The sequence below is a fragment of the Phoenix dactylifera genome, chromosome 15, assembly GCF_009389715.1.
Source record: "Phoenix dactylifera cultivar Barhee BC4 chromosome 15, palm_55x_up_171113_PBpolish2nd_filt_p, whole genome shotgun sequence".
NCBI classification, from domain to species: domain Eukaryota; kingdom Viridiplantae; phylum Streptophyta; class Magnoliopsida; order Arecales; family Arecaceae; genus Phoenix; species Phoenix dactylifera.
In genome coordinates, this window is record NC_052406.1 from 6,078,710 (window position 1) to 6,100,317 (window position 21,608).

The window sequence follows — 21,608 nt, forward strand, 5'->3', positions numbered from 1 at the left end:
GTAAGTGAGACTTGCCTACCAGATTACACAGCTTAATTATTTACCTCTCAGACACAAGTTTGAAAACCAGATAGCCAAATAAAAAACCAGACCATGAACATGCTTACAAGGAAGTATCAGATGAATAACAAATGTATGTTATTAAAATAAGGTGGAAATATAGTATTGGAACCTTAGAATTTCACTAGAGTCTCCAGCCATATCATGACAGGAAAAGAACAAATCAGCAATAGGTTCAACACAGATTCAACAAAACTGAAGCTTTGCCGCCCCTCGACATCTCATCTCCGGGTTAAGAAATCAAATTTTCATTTTTTTTCAATTGAAGACCATTCTCTATCCTTTCTCTTTTTTTGTTGATGATCTGCTAGCCAATTATCTTATGGTTAATCAGTCTTATTTTTTCCAAAATGTGTGCACTCATCATCACTCTGATCACCTGTGTGATGTGCATTCCATTGGCCTCTTTTTCAGCAAATGTGCAACAACATAATGAAGAAAGATGCACACTTACTGAACTTAGTGTATATATGATCCAGATTGAATATCGCAGATTGAAGGGTCAAAGATATACAAATAAGTCCCTAAATACCGTGCTAGTCGCATTAACATTAACATCATTTGTGCACATCCTCAAACCTTCTGCCAAATAATAACATCTACAAACCTAGCTAGGGATCATTCATAGCATGTGGTGGTGATCTTGCATGCATGGAATAAGCATCACTTATATATACATGGCCTTTAATGGCTTGGCTTGATAAGGTTGGTTCCTGATTAGCACTGCAGGAACCTTATGGAAAACACCATAATTTCCTCTGTTACTGAGAAAGAAAGGGAGTACGTACTACATGGGAGTGTAATTCACTTTTAAAAAATTATAAATACATCATTTGCCCAATGCATTCTTCTTTGGACAATGTAATATATGCTTCCATTGGGGAGTCACCTAAATTTACAATTTGCAATGATGCTTTCTGAGTTAACTACTATTTGAATTTACAAACGAGTTTCAGAACATTTAAGAAAAGAATAAGCTCATTAAAAAGATTCAAAGTTTATTCAGAAGTTTGTAGTATTGCATCAATTTGCCAACCAAGAGTTTATCCATTCTCTTGAAACGTTCTTTAAGAAGTAGTGCAGAACTTCCTGGTTTACACAATTATAGCCAACTCTTGCGAGGAAAGGATCACAAGAAGAAAGAAGCACGAAATCAAAGCGGTTAGAATTCATTGATTGATTAATTATGCTAAATTTAGTCGGTTTTACCAAACTTCATCTTAATTGATTTGTGATTGATTGTGCCAAACTTAGTCGACCTTACTAAACTTCGTCAACCTCCTAGTCTATATAAAGGCTACTACTGTACATTGTCACAGACAAGCAGAAATATAACTTTCTTCCTTTATTCTTCTTTTTCAACAAAAGCCAATACATGTCACAGTCCTATTTGTGGAAAACCTGTGCCCTGTTTGATTTGCATTAGCAAGCCCATCATCATTATTCTACCCTGAAAGTTCTATTCCTTTCCCAAAGCCCTGTGCTGCCCAAATGTAAAAGAAAAGCATATCTGGGACAAGCGAGAGAGCATCCATGAAAGCTGGCCATAGAAAGAGAGAGATGAAGTGCGTTTGGTGGCAGCTATTCCAAGCGAAAGCAACGCCTTGGCGACCAAGTTATGCCCATACACACGAAGATTCCCTGTGCAGTCACTTCCGCGCGGATAAAAAGGATCCCACTTCTGATACAGCCGGGTGGGTCCAAGTTGTTGACTTGATGAGCCAATCAATCCCACCATGAGATGCCTTTACCGGGCTGTACAATTGTGTGGCAGCCAGGTCAGAGGGCCAAGTTACATATTTGTTTGGTCAACAATTTATCAACCAAATCGGATTATTAAATAGATCGAAAATTCAGATCCAAACCTCATCTTTTTATAAACAGCTCCAACCCACGTAATATGTTTACTAAACAAATTAAATCAAGTTAAACTAGTTAAACAAATTATGTAGGTTCTCAACATATTAAACAGATCTAAAACGAGTTTAGTGGGTCGTAAAATAGGTCTAAAATGAGTTGAGTTAGTTTTAAACAAGTTAAAAACCTTTTAAATGAGGCGATCTATAATTGGACCTAATTATTAGACAGATTAAAATGGTTCAAATAGGTTAGAGGTGTAAACCTGAATCTAACTCGTTTGATAACTGAGTCTAGACGGATTAGCCTATTTATGACCCGAACTCATTTATGATAAATCTAATTATGCTTAAAATGAGCACCGGGTTGACGGGTCATGTTATTAATTGTCACCTCTATATGAAGAAAGACAAGAAAACTTCTTAAAAAGCCAAGACTTGGTCTCACAAGTAACCCAATTGGCCTTATAACAATTGAGTTAAAATTGGAGCGAATCCTAAGATGATGTCCTAGGGGGGCCAAATCATCTATTTGCGCTACCAGGTTGCCCATTTTCATAATATGTTTCTCCCTCGTTAATGATCAATTCGACTCACAACCGGCGTTAATGTTACAACATAATAAAAACCCTTGCTTTAGGTTCATGCAAATATAATCAGTCGTTTGACAAACCCTACCATGGGTCGGCATCATGCCAGATACTGGGACCTAAACGCTGGGGGGACACAAAAAAAGCTAAAAGAAGTGGTCATCTACGTGGTAGGCATGGAGTCTTTCCTAAGGCATTCTCATCGAACTCAGACTTACAGAACTCATAAAGCTTAGAGGAATATCGGACAAAATGGACCTTATCCTGTTCACTCCAACCACTCCACCCCTCAACCTCTTTATAATGACCCTCCTCTCCTTTCCTCTCCTCTCAAGCGTCCTTCTCCCCCCTTGCCTCTCTTCTTTTTGAACAGGGCCCAAAATGGCTGGTTACACTTCGGTCGCCTTGGGTGCTCTCTTCCTCATAAGTTGCGTCGCATGGGGCTCGGCCACCGTTTACACCGTCGGGGATACATCAGGCTGGACGTCGGGCGTCGATTACTCTACCTGGACCAGTGGCAAATCCTTTGCGGTTGGCGATAGCCTTGGTTAGTCTCTGTCCCTTTCTCCAACTTTATGTTTGTAAGGCTGATATCTGAACAAAAACCCAAAAGATGTCTTGAGTATATGGCCTTCTGAAGTATTTTAGCTTTAATCTCTCCTCTTGTATCTAATACTTGTGCTAATTAACAAAGTTATTGCTTCATGAATGTGTTGTACGCATTCAACAAAATAAAGGAAGTAGTTGGTTTAATTCAACCTCAGTAGCACATCAACCTCAAGAGAAAAGTTGAATCGCGCCAGCTAAAAAGAGACTACTTTCATGTGAGATTTTGACTATGATAGCTCTGCTTGCTATGGTCCCCCGTGACTTTCCGTCATGCAGCTGGCCTTTTTACTCTTTCAATAATTCAGGATCAATTCTTACGATATTGATCTCAAACTGATAGCAGTTCATAATCATCTGTTTATATTCTTTAGACTTTCCATCGCTAGACTAGTGCTGCTGCATAGCCAAATTTCTGTTTGTAAAGGAACTGGAATAAAGCAGCGTCAACAACTTGCATTCACATATAGCATACATCAAATTTGACGTCAGAGATTATGCAGAGGAGATACCCATAGCTTCCAAATCTCATCCAATTCACTCTCCTGGTTATCGCAGCGTTCAACTACGCCAGTGGGGCTCACACCGTGACCGAGGTGAGCTCGAGCGACTACGATTCCTGCTCGTCAAGCAACGCCATCAGCAACGACAGCAACGGGCCGACGACGATCCAACTCAAGACGCCAGGCACGCACTACTTCATTTGCGCAATACCCGGTCACTGCAGCGGTGGGATGAAGCTCGCCGTCACGGTCGGAGGATCGTCCTCCGGCTCACCGACCACCCCCTCCCCTCCATCCACCTCCACCACGCCTACGCTCACTCCGCCCACAACCACCACCACCGGCACCCGCCGTTCTGGCGCTGGAGGCCTCGCACCGGCATCGGCGATGGTGGCGCTCACTGGGCTGGCGGTGCTACTCTTCTAGGCCCGGCCAGGGTAGAGACAGTGCTCCTGCTCTATTATTGAGTCATTTCTTGTATTTTAGGTGGCTAGATATCATTGTGTTGGGAGAATGCTCATGGAACATGGTGGTTATTGATGTATCGTCATGACTATAGCTTTATTTGAGTGTGATAGCCTGTACAATTTGGACATCTGCTGTGATGGTTTAAGGTTAATTTCTAGGCTCTACGTTTTCTTTTGTTGCTTTGGTTGGTTAAAGGATTTGGTGGATGATGATGCATGGATGGACATGAAAGAATGGTCATGGGACTTTTGTGAGTTAGAACATGGCACATGCAGTTGGTGAAAGAGCCAAAGTGAAGTTATCATTGTAGTATTTAATTTCATGCCAAATAATTCAGAAGATGTGAGCTAGAGAGAGATCCTTATTGAATTTTACATTAAAAAAAAGGGAATGGAGAGAGTTTGTAGGGATGGGAATGAGATTCTGGGGAAATTTTATGCAGCCATCACTTGAGACAGAAGCAATATATATGGCCAATCGTGGCTGCTTTATTCCCTTTTTCTTCTTGCAAAGAATTAAGTGCTGCCCTTTGAGCCTTTCTACTTGCTGACGTTCGTTGGATGCGCGGGGCTGGAGAATCATTTCTTTGTAACCTTGTAGAAACTTCCTACAGCTTAGAAAATAGATTCGGTGGTGTTCATGAATAGTATAATTCTTGACCTTTATTCGCGGGCATCTCTCTCTTTCTTTTTTTTTTTTTCTTTTTTTTTTTTTTACTAGAATGGATGATTCATGTAGTTTTAGCATAAATACATCCAAAATAGTCAAAAAGCAGCAGATCACAGAGCGCTCTAGGCAACTCTCTCTCATCAACTCACAGGGCTCTTCTAGAGTGATCGGCCACATACGAAACTACCCAATTCACGATTCTATTAGCTTCTCTATAAACATACTTGGCCTGGAACGCTATGCCGCCACTAACCATGATCCGGATGTCTTGAAGCAAGAAGTGGCACCCACCCATACCGTCAGTGCCCTTCTGGATTCAGCCAATCACCGTAGCCCAATCACCCTCTATTCCTAGCACACACCCAGCATGGCCTAGGCCGGTCTATATCGCCCTCATCTCAGCTTCCGGAACCGAGGTATCGAGGTGTCGAAGTCTCGAAAAGCATGGGCGCGTTTATTCAAAATTAACAAATAAATGGTAGTAGTGTAAGAAAGCTTGAGAATATATATACCTATGATTTCTAGTATGGTGAAATTTTAAAAACTAGCACCAAGTCTAAGTTCTATAAAATTTTTCCATGCTAATTAGCTGTAAGTTTTTTTCCGTTATAGTTTGTTGAAAGAAGGGAAGATGCATTCACTCACAATATAATTATTCAGTTCAATTATTTTTATTTGAATGCGGCATATCATTGAGATCTGAATAATTGAACGCTTCACATGTCGTACATCCAAGAAAAATGATAACTAATGAGGTTACATCACTGCTGGTAGCACCACAATCCAAATCAAGTTATAACAAGATATTCTCTCTTTTTTTAAAAAAAAAACTATGCGGGGGAAACTAGTCACGGAAGTGATTTCCAATACGACGTGCTACCCCTTGAATGTCCCCCAAATCACACAAATCACTTTGAATCTGGAAACGTTAGATAGAAGCGGGTGACCACATTTGGGCCTCATAGCGGTTCTCTTTCTCCTGGTCTTGATTTAAGGTGATGGAGGTATGGTCAAATGTGTGAAGACTGAAGGCTAGTGTATGTGAATCACCTCACCACCTCCTTTAATCAGGTTAGGGTTGCATCTTTTGTGCCGAGCGATCGATCTTTAACGATGTCATCCATTGGATGGCATCTTGTGCGCACATAACTCAAACACTCCTAACTTATTTATTCATCCACCTACACAGATCTCAATGTAGCTATTGCGCAACCAAACAGTGGATATGTGATGGTGAATTTTCTTTCACACAAATGATACAACCCAAACCGCATTATCACCACAAAAAAAATGCTGATCCATAAAGTTTTTGAAACAGGTCACAATGCAGAAATTGGAAGTATACTTCAAGATGGTAAACGGAAACTCATCTTTTCAGGATTTTCAAATCTATTCAGGTCTCTAATATCTTCATGGCAGAGGCAGAAGCGGTGCAAAAGGGCATGGTTTCCTTAGGCCTCATTGACATGATAAGAGAGAAAGGCATGGTGCTTAACGTAGTAATTTTAGAAAACAACAGCCATCAAGAGGGAGATTAACTCAAGTTCCCTGCACTCATTTGAGGATGCATATTAAGAAGCTAAGTAGTAAATTAGTTTTCGAATAGTGCGAAAGTAGTGAAGTTACAAGCCTTGACGGGGGCTTGCCGTATCCCAAAACCTTGCAGTAGATAATGCATAGTGCGAAAAAAAGACATCCATAAATAAAATCAAAGCTTCTAGCAGCATGTTTAAAAGAAAGGAAAATTAAAAAAAAAATGGTAGGTGACAAGAGGAAGAGATGAAGATTGTGAGAAAAAAAAACGTGAAATAGGAAAACAAGATTGATAGATTAAAATTATTTAATAGAAGACCTGAAGCGGAGGAAGCAGTTGGTAGAATAAAGTCACTATACCTAACGCGCTCTCGTCTTTTCTTCTCGTCGATCGCGACTCACAATGTCTTGTTCTGTTTTGAAGTTATTTGCTCTGTTTAGCTGACAAAAATCCACATCAAGTTGATGGCTCACCCAACCTACTCAGAAAACTGACCTTCAGGCCAGGTAAGAATGCAGAGAGTTACCCTTCAAGTCTGATTAAGTTTTGTTACGCCACTGAATTCAAAGCGTTTCTTAGAAGAAGAAGAAGAGGAGTAATTGGCTAGTGGTGTAAGGTGGAAGGTGGCTGGGTGGAATGGTCCTCCTTGTTTCTTTGGCCATAAAAACGCCAGGCATATACTACTTCTTTCAGAAGACCCCATTGGAGCATCTATTTGCATACTAAAATGCAGGGTGTTTTGATGGTGATTTATGCGCGTTTACACGCCAAACCCTGGAGAAAAAAAAGTCAGGGGAGCGAGTTGCGACTAGTAACAGGATAATATTTTCATTTCCTTTCTTAATTTTAAATATTAATATTATCAACTCCTGATGATCTCATGGTGATGAGATAATTGCATCATATTTCTCAAAAGAAGATGTGGAAATTGCATGAAGCCGGTTGTTACAGTTATGGGTTTTGTAAAAATGATTCATGCTGCATTTAGGACTGATTTCTAAATCTTTATTTCGATTTTTTTTTTTTTATCAATGTAGCTTTAGTGACATAAGGAACCAGGCCTGGATGTGGATGGTCATATATGAATTATGTATTTAAGCTTTTTTTGTGGTTAGGCATCATGGAAAATGGAGATGGAGCTATTCGAGTGGGCTAGATGACTAACTGTGTATGAAATTGAAACGTTAGGTTCTTCAACCATGCTTGTAGCTTTTCAGCAAGTTAAAAACAGTATTGCTGACACTTTGAATTCCTGTGGCACGTTGCCTACCCCAATGAAGTACTTGAAAAATTGACCATTTTAAATGATAATCAAAAGGGCAATTATCTACAGAGCATTACAGCCCCCACCATGTATTTTGTAAGTTCTTTGATTTGAAATCCAGGCAACCAGCTGCTAATGTTTTAATCTCAAGTTTAAGTTATGCCATTCAACCATTTTGGTGGGATCGTGGGGTATCTTCGACTCCTCCGGAGTATCAGAAGAATATTTGGGAAGATCGATTCAGATCGAATCTTCCACAGGAAAGAATGATTGATCTTCTTGACCAACAGATTGTGTCCTATGCAGATGAACTCATTCATTCATTCATTCACTTGCATAGATCTCAAACCGACTGTTGCACGATCTAATGGTAGATTGGCATGGAGGAAAATAAATTCTTCTTTGGCGCAAAAGATACAACCCCTCTCCGATACGACGGTGGCAACGATACCCAGCTTGGTCCAAACATTAATAACTTATTGTCACAAAAAATTTAGACTCTATCCTGGCCGTGGTAGCACTTCAGCTTAGGGTTAAGCCTGGAACACTTTCCTAAACTTGAATCCAGATCAGCTCAGCTCCTGGTGGTTGAACTAATGCCAGCGCCACTCATTTGTACCCAAATTATTCTAACAGTCAATTTGAAGCTTGGCTGAAACAGCTTTCAAGTCCGAGACCATATGTGGATCCAGCTAACTATTTGCTTAGGAAAATATATGCCTCTTGCATTGCTCAAGATTCGTGTAAATCACCAATAATGCATCGATTCACAGATGCGGGAGTTGGAATTATTTTTGAAAATTTTCTCTGCAAAATTTTTAATAAAAAATAAAAGAATATTGTAAACTACAGAACCATGGCATTTTATTTAAGGATATCCAAGTAGTTGGAACAAAAAAAAAAATTGAATTAATTACACGAATGTGTGAGATCTTGACCATGCACTTCCTTCATCCATTATTTTCAGGTGACACATTTCGCCGATGTCTCACCTGCTACATTGGATGACAAGTCCAGGTGCCATTTCTATCCCATTCGCAACTTCAGCCTAGCCAACATCTGGTCTGCCTTATGCCCAACACTCACCTGTTTCTGCAACCTCTACCTTGAACCAATTGGACGACCAAGATCACCTCAGCTTGTTCCTATGGGTCAACCATCGAGACGAGCATATAATGAGTGGAGCCCACAGGAACGAGCCGAGGTGATTGGCATAGTGTAGAGCCATATGATGCATATGGTGCAAGATATAATTTCGACGGGCTCTATCCTGAGCTCTATTTGACACAAAGTGGAGGAGTTCAAAAAGCAGCTGAGAGGGAGGGCAGAGAGAATGGGTCTCAAGTTTAGGTTACTGGATGCTACTGAAGCCATGTTGCTGAGAGACCAGATGGCCACCCTAGTCGTTATGGCCAACTGCCAAATGCAATGTCACATTTGTACAATGACTGGGTCTATAGATGATTTGTGATTTTAAGTTATTGTGATTGACCTGCAAGTCAGGTTCGTTGAACTGCAGAAGCATTATTCATGCAATAAAAGTAAAGTTTGTAGCAAGATTTAAATTGAGACGATCTTCTATTAGAAGAGGTGCATAAAAAAATAATATGAGATTAATTTGGTAGGATTTGGTACTAATGGAAGTGCCATCCATGTGATTACTAGGCATGGATGACTGTGAACCCCACCCTAATAAAAAGAACCCATTCTCTTACCTAGCTCAGCTTTCATGATTCTCTCCCTTAAAAAAAATAAAAAAAAATAAAGAACTAAACAGAGAGGGTCCGTTTACTCAAGATAGGTATGCAATGGCGTTTCACAGGAACATGGCAAATGATCTGAAATGATACCCCAAAAGGGACAAATATGTCATGATCCTTTATCCGTGAGTCCGTGGAAAGTATTACATTGTGATAGGTGGATCTACTCGTCTCATTAATTTTTTTTAATCAACAAAAAAGGGAGTTAAGACCGGTAGACGTTGTCAATTGTTTCTCTATTGGTTTAAGTTTCTGGGATAAATTTGTTTGTTAATATGATATCAAAGCTCAGATTTTCTGGAGATAATGATTTCGAATTCTCCCATGAGAGGATAGTGCAGCAACCAGGAAGAACTTCGCAAAAGGGGGACTTAGCTAAGAGCCGAAGTAACACTACTGGTCAATTGGTTAGTCTTCCCACCCATTGATTTAATAGAGATTATGAAAAGACAATAGAAATTACCATGAAGAACTCGACTTAGTTGTAAAGCTGTAAGTGGATCAGGTTGACCTATGATTCGTCCCGACCAATCCCATTCTTGAAGAGCCGTGGAGCCGAAGAAGGTTCAAATATTAGACTCATTCCACATTTCGGTTCAGATTAAGATTTCATAAACTTTGACTTGATCCTACCGACCTGATTTGTACACTATATGGGTCAATTTTGAGACTTCTTATTAGTTATCCATAATCCGACCTGATCCGAATTGACTCAAAAAAAAATATTTGAAGTTATTTCTTCTTTTTCTCTTTCAAGAGAAAAGTGCTAAAACTAATTACAATACATTAAGAAACACTAGCCGTTGAGGTTTTAAGATAAATATTAATTCATTGAGTTTTAATCGTATTAGTAAACAATTTTATAGTAGTCAAAATTCAGTTTGATCCAGATGTAGGAAGATTTTTTAATAAAATCTTATTATTAAACAAATATAAATCTAGACCGAATCAGCCTTAATTTAGTGTTGAATATTGTGGATTTGGTCCGGTCATAGATGACACCAACCAATTCGAATGGCCCACTAGATCTAAAATATCTTCCATAGACCCGATCCTATCCAACTTAATTGTCTACCGAACTGGGTTCGAATCTAATATCAAGATCCGTACATAAAACCTAATTTGGTCAGATTCAAGCATACTCCGATTCAATCCGACCTATTTGCAGCCCTCCTTAGCCAGAGGCCATACTAAGACAAGAGTCCCATAGCAGAGCAACATAAAACAACAAGAAGACAAACCGAATCAATGCATGTTCTTCTCGTGGGTTTAATTTAGATAAGTAGCTAGCTTCCTATCTGCCGCTTCCCATGGTGAGAACAATCTGAAGGCTTCTTTCGTTACAACTTCCACCACCTTAGTTTTCAATGAGAATATCCGCCTGTCCAAATCTAAACTCCCATGGTTTTTACATGAAATCTCGTATGCCCAAAATAATTTGGCTCTTAGATTTTGTCTTTTTTTAAGAAGAATATATGATCGAGGACCTAGATTTGAGCCCTCGACCTGCCCCAACAGCAAGCCATCATGAGAAGTACCATACTAAGTAAACGAACAGCTGTCGGCTACCCTTGGATTATCAATCACCTGCTAAATTTCTAGTATGAGAGTATTAACTCAGCAATTACGTACGCTTCGGCACTCGCATTACTGCACATAAACTCTATCAAATTTGACAAGTCAACATTCAACAGTGCTCGGTAGGGCACCAATTCCCACGATTCACATGAATCCCTGGTACCATGCGGAAAAAGAGCTTTCTAAGTTACAGGAGTACTCAAGTAAATGGCCCTCATATACCACCACCAGGTCCCGCAAGGACAAGTTATCTCTCTCCTTCTTCTCCTTCTTTTTTTTTTTTTAAATTTTTTTTTTTAATACACCAACGGCTCACATCAGACGTCCCGTAAGGGCATCTAGAATTATCCGACAAAAAAAAAAAAAAAAAAAAAGCTGACGAAGAGTGACACAAACAGTATCAAAAAAATTCTTTCGAGTGATGCGCAGCAAAATAAGCAATCCAGTCGGCGACACTATTTGTTTTCTGAAAAATATGAGTGATTTGGAAGTCGTCAAAGCCTCCCCTCGAAATCCCACAGATATTTTGAAGCAGTGGATACTGATTATCACTGTTGTGTCATTCCTGAATCCAGTCAATCACTGTAGTCGGGTCAACTTCCAAGTAGATACTATCTGCACCCAACACACGCTTCGCATGCGCTATGCCTTTCCATGTAGTTCTCAACTCTACTCCGTTAACAGACTCATCGAAGGTGCATCGACTGCTAACTGCTACGAGCCTGGATTCGTAGTTTCGAATCACAAAGCCCACTCCCCATTACTTGCACTCTCCGAAACACTACCATCAAAATTTACTTTTAGTAAGCTAGGTGGTGGGAGACTCCCAAAAAACAAAAACTATCATGGCCACTACATAACTTGAATAAGAGCTCCAGATGTCTCTAGCCAATCCAGACACTATCACAACAATGATACTGGTTGCCTCAACAGCATAAACCAATACTTTATCCACTACTGTTCTTGGATGCACCCTACTATCCTCGAAGGTCCAGTCAGGACAAGTTCTCCATGGAGAGCAATCCCATCCAGCCTAATTAATCAACGGTCGGCTACCTTTTGCTCGTCATTGAGTGGGATAGCACAAACAGATGGTATGAGAACATTAACACACCGAAATATACTAATGCATCATCGAAATTAAAGTACTTGGTATGTAGAAATAGTACAATTTCATCATTCATTACAGCACAAAATAATATCTGATCAGAGATATAACTTGTAAGGATGCTTATTTGATTCCAATATGCCCAGCGAAGCCAACCACAACATTTTTACAAATGGAAAAAATTTGACTTGATGGAAAACCCGGCCCGCGACGGTTCTAGAAATCCAGGCTAGCTGCTACCTTCCACCGACCATCCCTAGTACTTTCTCCTAAAACAGATCACATCATCACACATACAACCAAATGCCAACTCCCTCCCGTTCTCACCAAACCATAATTCTCTCCACGCGCGCACGGCCACATCCCCTTCCCTCCCTCGTCAACGACAAATCTCAACCATCCCTTCCCTTCCCCCGCACCTAGACCACCGACACGTGCAGCCACCTGGCTTCCACCGCCTCTCCCCCCTCTCTAGAGATATCTCTCTTGAGTCTCTCCCTAGTCGCCACCATGTCTAACTTTTTTTAATATCTCTAACCACGCGCCATGGGATTCCGAAGCCCACGCACATGGCCTTGGGGTCCATTTTGCCATACAGCTGGCCTGCGTCCCCTCGTGACCTATTTATTTTTTTATTCCTAAAAATATATTAATTAATTAAAAAATTTGGAGAGATGCAGAAGACTAAGAAAAGCTCTCCACTAACTAAAGTCGGCATCCACCACGAAGCACGAACCGCCTCTTTCGTCCCGCTCCAATCTCCGCGTTATCCAATTTCCCATCTTGCCCTCATATATATTAGTACGCGATTTAAGCAAAGAGCAAGAGAGGGAGGGTAGGTTTGGAATAATGAGGAAAAAGAATCACTAAAATAATAATGATATAACAACAATGATAACCACCACCACCACCACCACTACTCAGACGCACTCGGTCATGCCTACAACCACAGCGAAAAGAAAAACCCACAAAATTAAAAAAAGGGAAAAACTAAGAAAGGGGAGAAATAAATAAAAAGGTAATGACAAGAATAATGATGGGATGATAAAACAACAACGGATCGGGTCAGAAAAATAAGAGAGAACAGATCCAGCGACGATGACCACCGTCCGATCATCCGATCGAGCATCCGCCGCAACGAGAGATCGATCTAGAAGGCGTAGACGGCGGCGGCGGCGGCGGCCACAGCGACGGAGATCCAGGAGGCGCGGAGACCGGTGGCGAAGCTGCCGCCGTCGGCGGGCGTGGTGGGAGGTTGGCTGATCGGAGACATGGGGCTGGGGGCGGGAGGGGAGGTGGACGACGGGGTTGGGGCCGTGGGAGATGGAACGGGGGCGGTGGGGGAGGGGGTGGGGGCGGGAGAGGACATGGGGGCCGGGGTGGGGGCCGTGGAGGAGGGGGCGGGAGCACTGGGAGTCGGAGCCGCGGGGGTGGGAGCGGGGGCGGGGGCGGGGAACACGGGGGGAGGCGACGGGACGGGGGCCGGAGTTGGAGGGGCCATGGGGGCGGCGCCAGGGGCCTGGGCGGAGGAGCTCACAGCAAGCAACGCCAGCGCCACCGCGAGGAGCGAGAAACGAGCACCGGCGACCGCCATCTCAGCCTCAGAGAGCAACCGACTAGAGAGAGAGAGAGATTAGGACTACGGTTTAGTGGGAAGGGCACAGGGAAGCCAGGAGGGTATATAGAGGGGGGAGGGGGAGAGGGAGAGAAAAGTCGTGCAAAAGGGTATTTTTTTATTAATTAAAGTAATTATTATACATTGGAATAAATAAAGAATTAAATAAATAAATAAAAGGGAGGGCAACTTGTTCCTTCATACTTACTAAAATTTATTTTTTGATCCATAATTAGTATGTATTTATATTATATTTTGTGATAATTTTGGATGGTAGGGCAACGGCGGTTGGAGTGTATGATAATGAATGACAGCTATTTTGCCCGTCCGATTTAGATTGGATGGTGATGGGTCATTGTTGTCATACAACATTCTTTTTAATTTGGACTAACCCACGTTCGCGTCTCCGCGTTTAGAATTTAGTTTCCAAACCGTCTTCCGAGCGTAATCTTAACGGTTATGATTTCATGACGATTGATGCACGCACAGATAGCTACACTTTACCGCAGGTGGAAACTTCAAAAGCTTCTTTAACGGGTCCTGATCTCTTCTTAAATCCTATGAAAAATAGTTCTCCATTTGCCATCTGATTGTGATCTAACGGTTATAATTTCATGAGGGTTGGACTTGCACAAAAGGTCGCGTTTGCCGCAGCTGGAAGCTTATCAGGAAGCTGCTGGCCGTTTGTGGGGTCTTGGTCTAGTATTTATTAATTGGTTTCTAATAGCTGAAAGTTTATGGGGAGAGAGAGAATTGGTATTGTTGGATGTTGAGATAGTTTGATTAAGGGGGACAGAAAGCGTGACGGGTGAACAGGATTTTTTTAAAATTTATTTGGGGCAAATCATAAATTAATTTTGGCCAATTATGTCTGATTATTATTTTATGTGTTCTGATTTTGGGGTTGGTGTAGCATTAGCATTATAACGTGAAGAGCACATGGAGCATGGAGGGATGTGTGCCCTTCTTTCTTTAAGGGTAAGGTTCTGTAGGATACTGCTGCCATTGTGCCATCAAAAATGTCCCATGAGGTTGTATTCATGGTAGAGAAGGATCGTATCTAACTTGACAAGGAATATTTCGAGCAGTGTTGGAAATGGATCACCTATGGGTCTAATTTTTTTATTAATCCAGCTTCTTTTTTTAGTTTCTAGTTAGTCTGGTATAGTCGGTGCATATAATTAACTATTTCTAAACTACTTATATACCGAAAATCGTGTGAATTGGTGGCCACAAATTATATAATTTTTTTATGTGTAAATAGTTTAAAAATAGTAGATCACATATCAATATGTAGATTTTATCGTCCAATCTAAACATGATCAGATTTAAATCAAGATCTTCTTGAGTCTGGCAAATTATAACTCTCTCTCTCTCTTTCTCTCTCTCTTTCTCTATATATATATATATATGCATGTATGCATATACGTATACATGTATATTAACTATGCAGTTTAGCTTTCAAGCATGAACTAGCATAATCCTAATTAGGATGCAAACTACTATTTTTGGAAGTATTTTGCGGTAGTTGGAAATGAGCCATTTACCCTATTTTGTAGTGACATATAACTTGCGTTTTTTTTTTTTTTTTTTTTGCCAATGCTTACTGAAATTTTTTGATTTACTAGAGTCATCCACGATTAATCTACAGCACAATACTAAATAGTTTGATAGCAAAATATACACACCAATAGATTTTTTTAGGAACTAGTATGGTAGTGGATGTTAGCATGCAGTTCGACCTGCAAGTGCAAAGTTGGCAGGATCAAGTTCAAGATAGATGTGAACCACACCATTTAGGAAAGATTTGTCAGCATTCAAGATGATTTGAATGTAACATGATATAGTTTTAGGATTAGTATAATTAGCATGTCACCAAGCTCAGAATAAAAGAAAAAAACTTATGTAAGAATGACTAGGTGATGGCCATCCATAAAGCATCTGATGGCATGTAAGGGTGGATGTTAACAATACCTGCAATGATGGAAATGGGGGCCACTAATTATTGTGGGAGAAGCTTAAAGAATGTCATTTATCAGGAGTAAACTGTGCGAGGCTGGAACCTGGAAGGTAGGGGTTTCTTTGTTTTCTTAATTTTTTTAAGTTTCAGCACCAACCACATGGAAGATAATTGTTGGAAGGTAGAGGCCTGAATAATTGAGAAGGTTAAAGTCTTCAGGAGTTGCCAGTTCTGACAATCCATTGCAACCACCAGCGAAGCTTCCAAGCAATGGGGGGTGGAGGGGGGCCGAAGCCCCTGCCCTGATCCCAGGTATCATTGAGTCGAGATCCCAAAACAGAGGTAATGATATGTCCTCGTCTATCTTCTTCTTATCCAATATCTCATGTTGAATGTTTTAATTATATTATTATTAGATGTGTTATTTAGACTAACAACATAAGTTTCGCTCTCTCTCTCTCTCTCTCTACATATATGCTCACACATACATACATATATACCTATATATGCGATCCTATAAATATAGGATATTATATGTTTATATCTCAAAATTTATTTTATTCTCGAATATGTTGGCATAATTTTAGGGATCACGTAACAATCATATTAGCTCATATTATTTTTCTTTATTAGCATGATCCACTATCATTAGTATTATTTTTATTTGTTAGTATGATTCTATATCGGTTGGTATTATTTTACTTTGTCAGCATGATTTTGTTAAAGTAATTTTAGGGATCATATAACAAATTATATTAGTGAGTATTATTTTTCTATATTGTTTTTTCTATATAGAGCATGAACATGAGCATATATAACCTCTGAGATGTACGAAATGTGATGGAACAAAAAAATAAAATCAATTTTCTCTCTCTCTTTTCTTTGTTTTTCTCTTATTTTTCAAATATTTTTATATAATAAATTCAATTTTTCCCATGGTATCCTTCAGTTAAATTTTAAATCGACGATGCTAGATAATAACCATTTTAAGTAAAAGATGTGACTATCATTGGTTTGCGTCAATACCTCTTAAATATTTACATAAAAATATCTCTTTACAATACAAAATAAATGTTCAAATTTCTTTGAGAAGTATTAATGCAAAAGAGCGATAAGATCATTTTATACTTAAAATGGATACTTGTTCACACTAGCCAAAAATCTAATGGAAGAAGTATAGTTGCAAAAACATAAAGAGTTGAGGTGAATATGAGTAAATGATGATTTTAGGAAAAAAATATACAATATCACATATTTGTAGGGTATAAATGCAAAGATTTTTTAAACAATACATATTTTTTTCTTTTCATTTCCAGAGAAAAGACACATCAAATGTAAATTATCTGGTGTAAATATTTCGATTTTCAACTTCAAAGTTTGGAACTTGGGACCACCTTCAATTTAAGAGGGCTGTTTTGATTTCACATCTATTTAAGTTTACCTTAAGATGCTATGGTCTATAGAAAGATGTGTTGAATGGCATTGATTATGCTCTTTCTAGGCTTGTTTCTCGATCAAGCAAATTTTTGTGCTTGTTGTTTCGGTTGTTCTAATTTTTTTCATTTTATTTTCAATCCAAGCTCATTTTACCCAAAACAACTTGATTTGGACTGAAGCTGTTCAGAACTGGGGTATATAAGACTCTAGCATATTAAATCTGAGATGATCTGAACCTTCAATTTCATGGCCAGAATACAAATACTTTTGCAACTAGATCAATATTGATTCTATATAATACATTTTTACGATAAAAGTCTATATAAATATATTATACTGTAAGTTTTAGATCAAAATTTCATTTAGTCAAACACGAGCAATTTACGTAATTTTACTTTCAGCAAAGTTTTTAGATTTAAGCCTGAATTATTTGCAAACAAGCAAGTTCTAATAGAGTCAATTATGGAATTGAGCATAAGCTACTTCTATAGCCTAGCTGTGTCTCGGTAGACAACCTTGGATATATAGATTGCTGTCTCATTTCTCATTTGTTACTCTGATATATGTATACATGACGATTTCTCTAAGCTTATATTTGCTTCATGCACAGGATTGTGATGGAGGCTAAAAAAAAAGGCAAATTTTACCTACAGCTTCACGTAGTTTAGCACCAAATTGTTTTATAACTTGTTAATAATGTACTATCTTCTCATCAAGTATTTATTGATAAGAAGAAGCTGGAGTTATAAATACTTTTGTTTTTTTAGGAGCTTATACTAATTATGACTGATTTTCTGAAAAATAGCAAAAGCTAGATCCAAGGTGAACTTCAACATTTCTTGGAGGAGAACTGCAAGGTTTACTCCCTACCAATTTTCTTCTGGGATGGTTAAGGACATCTGAGGTACTCTTCACGTTGTTTCAGCGCTCCGTTTTGCCCTTGTTTCTTGGGTACTCCCACTCCTTGGCTATCTCAAAATAAACTTCGACGGCAGTAGATCAGTGGATGGTGTGACTGGAGGGGTTGAAGTTGTGATCATGGACCACCTTAGTAGGATGATTGCAGCAAGAGGGCGGCGCACGCCAGTTCTTACAGTTGTCGGGGCAGAACTGCGGACAACCTGAGAGGGTATATCCTATGCTAGGCAGGTACTTGGTGTCGAGCGGGTGTACCTCGAGGGGGACTCATCTATAGTGATCGATTGGATCCGGAGGGCGAATAGGTATGATGATGATCATCCCACGTTAGAGTTATATAAAATAAGTAGCCGTCTTTACCAAAAAAAAAAAAAAAAAATTCAATCAAAGCGAAGTGTAACTTTGTTGGACAGCTATCAGATTCCTCGACGAAGAGCACGCCACCAGTCTCTTCGGAGACATCCGATAAAATTGGAACGATACAGAGTAGATTAGCATGGCCCCTGCGTAAGGATGACACGCATAAATCAAGAAATGGTCCAAATTTTTCACGGATCACAGGGTTAGGAGAGTCCTTTGGTAGGAGATCACCAACCTGGCCGCCCAGGGTATCCCGACGGTTGTGGTTGGTGACTTCAATTGTATCCAGAGTGAGAATGAGAAGCGGGGGGGCGCTGCCTTTACTGATAGAGTGGATAGGAGGGAGTTCCGTGATTTTGTGTCGCGGAATGGCCTGGTAGACTTAGGTTTTTCTGGACCACAGTTTACCTGGTGCAATAATCAGCTTGGCAGTGCTAGGGTTTGGGAGAGATTAGATAGGGCCTTTGCGTCCCCAGATTGGATCCTTCGATTCCCCACCTATAGGGTCAGTCACCTCCCTCGGATTGCCTCGGACCACTGTCCTCTGCTACTCTCTACCTCATTGAGTCCCACCCACCACAGCCCCTTCCGCTTTGAGAAGGTTTGGCTGTCGTACCCCCAGTCTTGGGATATTGTCCGCGACGCGTGGCGGATCCCGGTGCACGGGGATGCCATGCAGCGGGTCTCGCGCAAACTTGAGTTGACCAAGAGGCGCCTTCGCCGTTGGAACCGCGAGGTTGTGGGTAACATTTTCCGGCGTTTGGAGGGGATAGAGACCTCGATCGCTGAGCTGCAAAGGAAGGAAGACCTAGGGGGCGTGCTTCCGGAGGACGATATGGTCGACCTTCGGGGCCTACTTGCGACTCACCATTCGCTGCTATGGCAACATGAGGTTTTCTGGAGACAGAAATCTCGTGTGCAGTGGGTAAGCGAGGGTGATCGTAATACTAGCTTCTTTCATCGGACGACGGTCATTCGGAGACGACGGAGCATGATCCATTCCCTGCGCGATGGGTCTGGCCATCGGGTGGAGGGTGAGCCTGCCATTCGACAGGTCTTGCTTGATTTTTTCCGCGCTAGATGGACAGAGGATTAGGAGGCCCATGATGGTCACTACCCTCTATGGGTGGACGTGGGTATTGGTGATGTTGAGTGTGCATCCTTGATCCGACCGGTGTTGGCACAGGAGGTGCATGAGGCGGTCTGGGCCTTGGCAGCTGACAAGGCCCCGGGACCTGATGGTTTCCCCCCTTTCTTCTTCCGGCGGTATTGGGGTATTATCCGACCAGCAGTGGTGGAGGCCATTCAGTGCTTTTTCACCCAGGCAGCGATGCCTGAGGATTGGAAGGCCACCTTCATCACGCTTATGCCTAAGCGCCAGGATGCGGCTGAGCCTTGTCACTTTAGGCCCATTAGCTTGTGCACAACCTTATACAAGGTTGTGGCAAGAATTATGGTGGGCAGGATGAAGCCCCTTTTACCTGGCATCATTAGCCAGGAGCAGGGGGCCTTTGTAGCTGGTAGAAATATTTCTCATAATGTTATGTTAGCCCAGGAAATGATGTGGGATCTTCGGCGAGCATCGAAGCGGCACAGCCTGATGGCAGTCAAGATGGACATGGAGCGGGCTTACGGCAGGATCAGGTGGAGTTTTCTCCAGCGGGTACTGGAGGCGTACGGCTTCCCCATGCAGTGGATTGGGTGGATTATGGGGTGTGTCCGGGGGCCAAAGTATTCTATCTTGGTCAACGGCACTCCATTAGTTTTCTTCGAGTCCACGATGGGGTTACGACAGGGATGTCCCTTATCCCCTTATTTGTTTATCATCTGTGCTGATATTTTATCCCGTGCTTTGCAGGGAGTGTGTGCCAGCCGGGAGCTGGAGGCCTATGTTCCAGCACCGGGGGCTTGACCTATCTCCCACTTACTCTTTGCTGATGACTGTCTTCTCTTGGCCAGGGCACGGATTCCAGAGGCACGGGTCCTACGCAGGGTGGTGGCAGACTATTGTGCGGCATCCGGTCAAAGAGTGAACTTTCTCAAGTCTGCCATCTTCTTCAGCCCCAGCACAGAGAGCGGAGTCAGACAGGAGATCAGAGGGATACTGCAGGTACCGGAGCAGGAGGGGACGTTGACCTACCTAGGCGTCCCTATCACGGGTCGGAGGCTACGGGTGGCCGAGTGCTTGGGCTTGGTGCAGCGGGTCCAGAGCAGGCTGGAGGGATGGAGGGCGTCCTCCCTATCCATGATGGGGAGAGTGACATTGGTTAGATCAGTGCTGGGATCCATTCCGGTGTACCTTATGGCCAACACAGTGGTACCGAAGACGATTCTGCTGAGGATCGAGCGCCTTCTTCGGAGCTTTCTGTGGGGGTCATATAGTGGAGGCCATGGAGTGCACCTGGTAGCTTGGGAGCAGGTTTGCCTTCCTACTAGCGAGGGTGGTCTAGGGGTGCAGTCCTGTTGCCCAGTAGATACAACCCAAGAGGGGGGGTGAATTGGGTCTTTTAATACTTTTAACCTACTTCTAAAAGTTTTTGATTAATTATGCTAAGTTGTATAGATGCACAGTGAAAGTTAAACTTAGCAACAGTTTGATGTATAAAATGTGACTTGATTGAGTATGCTTGCTACTAAAGAATTCGCGGATAATAGTTAAGCATACAATTTATCTAAGTGAGTAAGTGTGTACGTTAGACAATAACAAGAAGCATTACAAATACAACAAACATATAGTGGTTCGGTGCACCCCAGCACCTACATCCACTCCCCAAGACCTCTTGGAAATTTCACTATAATCCTACAGATTACAGCCGGTTGTTTTACAAGCTCACAACCCAACTTGTTGTTTTACGAGCGCACAACGAACTCGGTCGGTTTTCACAGGCTCACCGACTAGAACCTACCGATTGTTTTCACGGGCTCACAATCCAACCCAGTTGGTTTTCCCAAAGGCTCACCAACCACAACCTTACAACGATTGTTTTCCGGGTTCACAATCAACCCAGTTGGTTTTCCCCAAAGGCTCACCAACCACAACCTTACAACGTTGGTTTTCCCTTTGGCTCACCAACAAACCTTAACACCGTTGGTTTTCCTTTGGCTCACCAACAAACCTTAACCCCTTGATTCAATCCCTTGATTGAATCAAGTTACAAGATATTAAAAACAAAGTTTAAAACAAATCAAAGCTTCTTAAACAAGCAAATATAACAATATAAACAAAATAGTATAAAGAGAAGCCCTCAACCGAGTTTTGAAGATGAAGGAGCTCGGCTTCTTTACTTGACCCTCTTCTGATTTGGCACGAAGTAGAGGATCA

The 21,608-nt window shown here is 41.4% G+C and overlaps 2 protein-coding genes and 1 non-coding gene across 3 annotated transcripts; 2 read left to right on the top strand and 1 right to left on the bottom strand.

Annotated features, from left to right (window-relative positions):
• The first annotated feature begins 2,768 nt into the window (after positions 1-2,768).
• On the top strand, positions 2,769-4,341 carry LOC103718736 (blue copper protein-like). The gene is made up of 2 exons (XM_008807686.4): positions 2,769-3,053; positions 3,671-4,341. Exons 1-2 carry the CDS (start codon positions 2,888-2,890, stop codon positions 4,039-4,041), a joined length of 537 nt encoding a protein of 178 aa, XP_008805908.1. The 5' UTR covers positions 2,769-2,887; the 3' UTR covers positions 4,042-4,341.
• Positions 4,342-12,836: 8,495 nt separating this feature from the next.
• Positions 12,837-13,678, bottom strand: LOC120113268 (vegetative cell wall protein gp1-like). The gene has a single exon (XM_039134216.1). The coding sequence runs from the start codon at positions 13,588-13,590 to the stop codon at positions 13,147-13,149; it is 444 nt and encodes a 147-aa protein (XP_038990144.1). The 5' UTR covers positions 13,591-13,678; the 3' UTR covers positions 12,837-13,146.
• A 4,694-nt stretch (positions 13,679-18,372) lies between these two features.
• On the top strand, positions 18,373-18,475 carry LOC113463503. The gene has a single exon (XR_003387838.2). It is a non-coding gene; the product is annotated as a U6 spliceosomal RNA (small nuclear RNA).
• Positions 18,476-21,608: the final 3,133 nt, after the last annotated feature.

Coding starts and splice junctions, on each gene's coding strand:
- LOC120113268 (XM_039134216.1), bottom strand. CDS start 13,590: ATGGCGGTCGCCGGTGCTCGTTTCTCGCTCCTCGCGGTGGCGCTGGCG.
- LOC103718736 (XM_008807686.4), top strand. CDS start 2,888: ATGGCTGGTTACACTTCGGTCGCCTTGGGTGCTCTCTTCCTCATAAGT. Junction 3,054..3,670: donor TGCGGTTGGCGATAGCCTTG/GTTAGTCTCTGT, acceptor TGGTTATCGCAG/CGTTCAACTACGCCAGTGGG.